General features: G+C 35.9%; 1 protein-coding gene across 1 annotated transcript; it reads left to right on the top strand.

Moving 5' to 3' along the window:
- Nucleotides 1-6,823: 6,823 nt before the first annotated feature.
- LOC139864605 (uncharacterized) lies at nucleotides 6,824-7,768 on the top strand. Its single transcript, XM_071853185.1, has one exon. It carries the CDS (start codon nucleotides 6,824-6,826, stop codon nucleotides 7,766-7,768), a length of 945 nt encoding a protein of 314 aa, XP_071709286.1.
- Nucleotides 7,769-9,541: the final 1,773 nt, after the last annotated feature.

The raw sequence follows: 9,541 nt of genomic DNA on the forward strand, positions 1-9,541 counted from the left end.
GATGGCGAACAAGGCTGGACAGAAGGGCTGAATGATGGTTGTTTAATCGACTAACAACAGGCTTTTTGATGATGATGATTGGTGACTGAAAAGGGCTGAATGGGAGTTGAAAGTGTTGACAGGTTGAGAGGGAAACATGCTGGATAATAGTCAACAATTTGCAGCAGGAATTTGTGGTGATCTTATGGAAAATCTTGAGGGATTTTATAGGGTTGTTGGTTTCCTAATTGCTTTAGGTTACTTGAAGATCAAGCACTAATTAGAGTTAAACTAGGACTTGTAAATAACTTAGTGAGCAAGCTTAATATTTCTCCTTTTATATTTTTTTTTCCAGCCGAATTATATACATGTGTATTATATTTATATTTTTTATGGCATTCTTATTAATTATGTATTTTATATATTTTTATTAGTATTATTATTATTAATATTACTAATATTAGGGTTACATTTATTTAATTACCTTTTATTTAATTATTAACCCCTAACTTTTATAAATTTTATTTGGTTCCAATTAGTTTATATATATTCTTATTTGTTTGGATCTTATAAATATTGTCACATTTTAATTAGTACATATAATCTATATAAAAATAAAAACACAGAAATACATAAACTTTAACAGAAGGTATCGATCAAAAGTTACTACTTAATCAAAGTTGTTAAACAAAGTTTACGAGTACATAAAGTCCTATTAATGGAACAATAATAACAGAAATAAAAAAATTTGAGGGTCGTCATAAGTATAAAGTATATAATGGTAAAGTAAAGTAATGCGTAGTAGTAAATACTCCTAAATATATTATATATATATATATATATATATATATATATATATATATATATATATATATATATATATATATATTGTTGGGGGAGAATGCGAGTTTATGCTTAACGATAATACTAATCTTAACCTATAACAATAAGTGTTTTGATGATGACACATGCACATAAGTAGAAGTGATGGTCGACATCTTGACATAAAAGCACAATTTCACTAATCCACACTTGCTCTAGCAAAATACCAAAACCAAATAAAGCTTAGATTGAAATTTAGGCTACACGGTTCAGTTCACGGTCGACCGCAGGTCAGACCGTGGAATCCTACACCATGGTTTATGAAACCAGGATTGCACGGTCGACTCCACGGTCAATCGAGAGTCAACCGCAGAAGGTTCTGCCCAAACTTTTGATCAAATTTAGTTTGACAACTTCGGGGCATCTATAATTTATGAAACTTGTTTAAACATGCTTAGAAATTAGAATAGTTACCTCCTTCATACCCAAAAGAGTTTTAGTCACTAGAACACTACACCTTATGACACCTTAATGACGATTAATCCTTGAATAAGGGATAACACATAAGTGTTATAGGAAAACATGCACATCTAAAATGTATTTAGACATACCTAGGATGGTCATCAAGTCCCAACCAAGAGTTGCTCCTTCCTTGTACATGTGTTGGACATTAATGTATACTTATACATTAATCTTGCAAATGCCACTTTGCAAGTAAAACTTGCATAGCCTTAGTTCATGCTATGGTATCACTATATGTTTAATCCTAAATTAAATAGTGATCTCTTGCTAGTCATTACATGAATATTACTTGACTACTTGCTATTAATACATGAGCATTATTTGACTATGTGCTAAATGTGAACTTGCTAAGTAGTTACTTAATATGTATATGTATGAACCTTGTCTTGCTATGTGTTACGAGTTAGAAATCCATCAACTTGTATTTGGACTACTTCAAAATACACTGTGCTACTTGGATAATGCTTAATATGTCATAATCTAGTACTCTTAAAAGGATAAAGAATCATTAACACACATAGGTTTTCTTAAGTCTAAAATCAAGTTTAAGAATGATTTAGACTTGATTAACTTGATGTCTTATAACATGTTTAATTGATATCACTTGCTTAAATTGTTAAGACATCATGAACACACTTAATTAATTCACAAACAAGTTTAAAATTGAATACTAATGTGCTTTGTGATTAAAGTGGGTTATTGTCATCAATGACATGTTGACCAACCAATAGGACCTTAGCAAATGTGTTAATTACAAACAAAGGGTTATGACACAACTGAGATTGCCTCAAATGATTATCATGACTTGTATCCAAGAATGTTAGACTTTCCACTTTAAGCATGACTATCAAGACAAGGTTCATACATATACCTTTTGTAGGAACCTTTTGTATTTGGACTACTTTAATAAACACTTATGCTACTTGGATAATGCTTAATATGTCATAATCTAGTAATCTTAAAAGGATAAAGAATCATTAACACACATAGGTTTGCTTAAGTCTAAAATCAAGTTTAAGAATAGTTTAGACTTGATTAACTTGATGTCTTATAACATGCTTAATTGATATCAGTTGCTCAAATTGTTAAGACATCATGAACACACTTAATTAATTCACAGACAAGTTTAAAATTGAATACTAATGTACTTTATGGTTAAAGTGGGTTATTGTCATTAATGACATGTTGACCAACCAATAGGACCTTAGAAAATGTGTTAATTACAAACAAAAGTTTATGTCACAACTGAGATTGCCTCAAATGATTATCATGACTTGTATCCAAGAATGTTAGACTTTCCACTCTAAGCATGAGTATCAAGGCAATACATCTAAGGTAAATGAACACTTAATGCACATAATACTTGATAGTGTACCCCACCTCCAACTCGTTTATTAGCTTCGCAGTTTACTTCGGAGGATCTGGCCACAATATATAGAACGAAGGAAAACGTTAGCTACAATGAACGAGGTCCTGGAATCATAGCAACAATAGTGATCTTAGAGCCCATAAAACCTCGGTCAATTACAAAGTCAAGCTAGCGAAACTATTCCTAGCTCAGTGCACGCCTGTACCACAAAGGAAATGGACAAGCTCACTTTCCTCTACAGGTTTACCAAAAGGGAAAGTCAACTAGTGATCCAAAATCATTGGGAACTAGCGAGCCGGTATAGGGAGCCGCTCCATCCCACGTATAAATAGAATAGAATGCAGGAAAAATTCCACATTTAATTCATACACACATAATAACACAATCATGTTATATCATTTGCTTCGGTGGCGTAAAACAATCCTCTAATTGTTACCTTCAGGGAATCGCCAACGAACATAACCAAAATCATAATCACTCAACCTCAATCTATGTGACTTGCATATCCCCATATCAACACTAGTCGCCGGTTATTGTACAAACAATTGGAGCCATCCGTGGGACTCACATCTTATTCATTTTGTTAAGCAAGAACCGACGCCATGGCGGACTCCAGTCACATACCTCCGGGTTTCACACCACCCTAAATTATACAAACCTCAGATTCAACACAACTAGAGTTCTCAACTATGGGGACCTTGACCAGGTCACCCGCCACTCCCGCCATATTCATCTCAATGAACCCCCGTGGCTCGCATTCCACAGAACCACCACCGTTGATAGATAAGACCTTCGTCTTGAATAATTACGATCACATCAGATCGGTTATAAAGAGCTTAAGGGATACTGGGATCTTGCAAAGTAGAAGGGTGCTAACATACAAAAGTGAGGATTACGACGAGGAGATGGAAATGGAACCTCCAAACCAAAATTCACAGCCTAGGAATTCACCGGCAAACTCGTCAGCAGAAACTATGATTTGAGCAGGGGAAACCCCCAGCATATATCAGGTAACCCTAACTATACCTACTGCACCCCTCTACACTTGTAATACATCAGCTCCGACTGTGTCCATAGCACCCCAAGAACCAAATAGGCATGTACCACCTCCTCACTCGAGCTGGGGTAGCTTCGGGCAACCAAACCAATATGTATGGGCCCAAGGAAACCCTCATGTCACCCTAAACATACCATGTGTAGAAACAACCCCTATGAGCAATCAACCAAACGCTTCAGTACCACCAGTAACCAGCCACACATACTTCCAAAATTGGAACCATCCACCACAACAAATGACCACCACCTAGATATATCCTCCTAACCAGAGGGAATGTGTTGTGCCCAAGGTCATCAAATACTACCCCTGATCGCGGCCAATAGCAACTTCTGGATAAACCAAAAAACCCCATTTGTGCCCTACATCCAGAACTGTGCATTCCCCGACGAAATAAAAATACCCTCACACCTAATTTACTACGAAGGAAAGGACAACCCGGATGATTTCCTTAGTATATTTGAGGGTACAGCATGAATGGCCAAATGGGACATACCCGTAGCATGTCACGCATTCTCTTACATGTTAAAGGGGGATGCCGGGGTATGGTTTGACTCCCTACCAAAAGACTCTGTAGCTAGCTTTGATGACCTAAAATGGCAATTTAGGTCTAAGTTTAGTCAACAAAAGCGACGCAAAAAGAATCATGTGGCAGCTCATAGAATAAAGCAGAAGGATAGCGAAGGTTCTAGAGCCTTCCTCACTAGGTATACCAACGAAACTCAACAAATTCCCAACCAACCAGAATCTCAAAGAATATCTGGGTTGCTTTACGGATCTAGGGTCAGACCTCTCATTGAACACCTTAGCCGAGACCTACCAAGCACTTACGAAGCTTTGTTAGAAAAGGCATATATATGGTTAGATGCTAAGGAAACAGCAGGTAACTTCATCCTAGACGATGCTCCCATGAATAGGCGAAAGGATAAATCAGAAAAAAGGGATGATAAACATGGTAGGAAAGAGGATAAAGGGAGATTCCACCCTTACCGAAGAGAAACCAGAGCTGGGATCCTGGGGGCATTAATAAAAACCCCCAAGGAAATCCTAGCAACAGAAAAAGTAGCCAACTAGTTCAAAGCCCCGAGAAAGATGTCCAACAGGGGGAGAAATAGAGACATGACCAAGTTTTGTGACTTCCACAATGATTTTGGGCACGATACGGATGAATGCTTCAACCTCAAAACAGCCATTGAGGAGGCTGTTAAGTCGGGAAAACTGTCCCACCTCATAAAAGGAATCCGAGAACCGAAGAAAGAGAGGATACAGGAAAAGAAAATGGAAGACACGAGGCAAGAAGCAGAGAATGTAATCCTGGCAATAGATTTACACTAGCCTTTTAAGAAAAGAGAAAGATTTTGTATCATCAGAGAATGGAGTGAAGTATCATTCCCAGCCCTTGATAAAATATGTCCTTCAGACCTACCGGTTACCATAAATGGAAAGATTTTCAACAGAGAAGTACGAAGGTAATACCTTGACAGTGGAAGTGCTTGTGATGTAATGTACGAACATTGCTTCGAACGACTAAGTCCTGCGATCGGAACACGGTTGGGTGCCCCAAGAGTACCCTTAGTAGGATTCTCAGGAGAAAGGTGTTGGCCCATTGAGAAATTGATCTCGATTTCACGATAGGGGAGCCACCATTGACAAGGACAGAAACCATTGATTTCGTGGTGGTCCGACCAAACTCCCCACATAACATTTTACTTGGGAGGGTAGCTATGAAAAAGATGGGTATAATCATATCCATAGTACATTAAATGGTCAAATTCCATACCCACGAAGGGATCAGAACTCTCGTATCAACATATGACAGGAATAAGGTGATCCAGGCCATAAAAGAAACAATGAAAGAACCGACCGAATGCATCCTCGAAGCTTCAAAGGAAGATCTCCAAGTAGAAAAGATATCAGTGAATCCGATGTTTCGGGATCAGGAGATCCGCATAGGAAACAACTTGCCAGCATCCACCAAACAAAAACTCCGAAAATTACTACAAGCCAATGTGGATTTATTTGCTTGGGAAAACAGCGATATGTCCGGGATACCATGAACCATCAATATACAGGGGTCACCCTTCGTGACGGAGCATCGACTCAATGAGCACAAGCACCTTGAACCGGTGCATCAGAAAAAATGGAACTTAACACCGGAAAGGGACGAAGCGGCCTGTAAGGAAGTAGAAGGTTTGCTGAAAGCAGGAATAATTCGCGAAGCTAAATATCCTTCGTGGGTCGCTAATCCAGTCATGGTGAAAAAATCAGACGGAGGATGGAGAATGTGCGTCGATTTCACCAACATCAACAAAGCCTGTCCCAAAGATTGCTACCCCCTACCCGAAATCAATTGGAAACTCAAATCCCTAAACGGGTATCGATACGGGTATCATCAGATCAAAATGGCTAAGGAGGACGAAGAAAAAACGTCTTTTTTCACCAGCAAGGGAATTTATTGCTATCAAAAAATGCCCTTCGGTTTAAAAAATGCAGGGGCAACTTATCAAAGACTCATCGACAAAGCCTTTCATAATCAGCTAGGAAGAAATCTAGAAGCCTACGTGGATTAAATGGTAATAAAAAGTCGAAAAGAAGAAAATCTGATAGAGGACATCTAGGTAACTTTCGACAGGCTTCGGGCAATAAACATGAAGCTGAATCTGAAGAAATGTTCCTTTGGAGTTGAAGAAGGAAAATTTCTTGGGTATTATATCACCAGAAAAGGGATCCAGGCGAATCCGGAAAAGGAAGACAGGCTAAAACAACTCCAAACTCCCGCAACGATAAAAGACATGCAGAGCCTGAATGGGAAACTAGCATCACTTAGCAGATTCGTATCAAAGGGAGCAGAGAAATAACTACCCTTCTTCAGAATCCTGAAGGGATGTTTGGGAAAAAAGAAAATTGACTGGAACGAAGAAGAGGAGAAGGCATTCGTCAAAATGAAGGAGTACATCGCCAAACTCCCCACCTTAACCTCACCCGAAGAAGGAGAAACACTCTTCATATACTTGGCTGCTTCGAAAGAATGTATTAGCACAGTATTGGTTACTGAATGAGAGAGAACGCAAGTGCCAATGTACTTTGTTATTCGAGTATTTCAAGGAGCAGAGCTGAATTATCCAGAACTTGAGAAACTCACTCTAGCACTCATCCATACAGCTAGGAAACTCCGAAGATACTTCCAAGCACATCAAATAGTGGTACTTACCAACAAACCAATCAGGCAGGTACTCTCGAAACTTGAAAAATCGGGGAGAATGGCCAAATGGGCCATTGAGTTAGGGGAGCATGACATCGAGTTCCGGGTCAGGCATGCAATCAAAGGACAAGTTCTAGCAGATTTTATTGCCGAAACAGATAATGTTAATGAAGAAGACACGAAGAACTCAACCCAAGTTATTACCCCAAAGGTCGAAAATGAAGAATGGAAGTTGTACACCGACGGTGCGTCAAGCTCTGATGGATCAGGTGTTGGTCTAATGTTGGTAAATCCCGAAAGAAAAGAGTTCACTTATGCACTTCGTTTTGAATTTGCAACAACCAACAACGAAGCAGAGTACGAAGCTCTACTAGCAGGATTGAGAATGGCAAAGGAATTAAAAATCCTTCATCTCCGAGCCTTCATCGACTCACAACTAGTGTCTAACCAGATCAAGGGCACTTTCGAAGCAAAACAACCCACCATCCAACAGTACTTGTCAAAGGTAAAAGAACTAATTGAAAGCTTCAAAAGTTTTGAAATCGAACACGTCCGAAGAAGTCAAAATAAGAAGGCAGACGCACTGAGCAAACTTGCTTCGCTGACATTTGAGCATCTTGCAAAGGAAGTCTTGGTGGAGGTACTAGAAAAGAAATCAATCTTAGAAGAAGAAGTCAAAGACCTCATACAAGAAGACGAGGAAACATGGATTACTCCGCTGCAAGTATACCTTGAAACAGGAAAGTTACCAGAGGATAAAAACGAAGAAATGAAGATAAGGATAAAGGCACCTTCATACAAAATGATGAACGGAGCGTGATACAGAAGATTCTTTCTGTCATGACCCTAAAATTTCGGTCAAATTTAAACTCTGATAACTCCGACAAGATAAGCAAATTGATGTGTTGCATTAAAATATTTTTTCATACATTTAATTAACCATTGGACTTTACTCTACGATTCACGAACAACCTATAATTTAAAACTCGAACCCGTCATGATTTATATATGATTTTACTTTCTTAAATGAAAACATTTTATGATAAAATAATTTCTATTATTATAACCTCTTAATAAAATGATTTTGAGTATAATTAGTTCTAGAAAACTAAATTTTATAATATTTATATATGAAATGATAAAAATTTACTATTAAACGATGCTATTTCAAATTAAAAATTTTACGTATTAAGTCGTTTTATTTTTATTATATAATTTTTGTAATTTTTTTAAGAAACGAAGTTAAATTAAAAATGTACAATTTGTAAAGCACAACGTACAATAACGTGTAACTTAAATAGTTGAATTTAAATTAATTCATTTACTATTCATTGAATAATAAATGAAATAAAATTAATTCATTTACTATTCACATGAAAACGACATGATTGAAATTATTAATTATAAGTTACATAAAATACTCCTGAAGTATTTTAAAAATACAACTTTTTAAAAATTTACGATTCATATTAGATTCTAAATTTATTATTATATTATTATATTTTATTTCAATATTATTATATCATTATATTTATTATATTATTATATTTAAATTAATATTATATTATATATCTTTGTCCAGTCAAAAACTAGGAAAACACATATTACGCTTATAAACTTTATAAACGAACCTTTTCACAACTAAATTTGTAATGCTTAAGACCAAAACAGATATATATGTATATTCAAATATAAAAAGTGGAATTTTTATTCATATTTTTACCCGTCAATTATTAGCAATAGAGTACGAAATGCCGGTCCGTGAAAACTGTCGGCAGATATTATTGAATTCTAATTCACACGTTTTTATTTTCATATTATTATATTATTATATTATTATTATATTATTACTTTATTATAATATTATATTATTATATTCTATTTCAATATTATTATTATATTATTATATTTACTTATATATACTACGTTCATGTTCTAGTTGAAATCACACATATCACATATAGATCATATGTTACTCCGTAATTAACTATATTATTGTTATTATTATTATAATTATTATTCTTAATATTATTGTTCTTAATCTTATTATTAATTAGTAGTATTAGTATTATGGTTACAAAATATACATAAAATACTACGACGATGTTATGTTCAAGTGATTTCAAAATAGGTTTTTCAAATGGTTTAAAGCTAAGGAATTCATGGGTATTAAATAAGGAGGTTATGGGTATTGATCGGGGGTATTGTTCGTGAATCAAAGGTCAACCTTGCATTTATCATTTTCGTTGCGTCTGCATACTTTTCCTGCAATATTGAACCACAATATTGATACGTGAGTTTTCATAGCTCCCTTTTTATATATATTTTTAGGCTGAGAATACATGCGTATTTTATAACTATTTTACGAAATGGACACAAGTACTAAAAATATATTCTTCGTTGAGTTGTACCACTTTGCATATTTTTCCCTAATAGCTTGGTAACTAATATTTACATGTTGTAAGAGCATGTAAGCGCGAATCCTATTGATAGATCTATCGGGTTTGACAACCCCAACCGGGCTAGTCGCTCTAGTATCGTAAACGGTTACATAGTACTTCGTTTTTACTACACTTGGTACAGTGTAGGGAGA

The sequence above is a fragment of the Rutidosis leptorrhynchoides genome, chromosome 8, assembly GCF_046630445.1.
Source record: "Rutidosis leptorrhynchoides isolate AG116_Rl617_1_P2 chromosome 8, CSIRO_AGI_Rlap_v1, whole genome shotgun sequence".
NCBI lineage: Eukaryota > Viridiplantae > Streptophyta > Magnoliopsida > Asterales > Asteraceae > Rutidosis > Rutidosis leptorrhynchoides.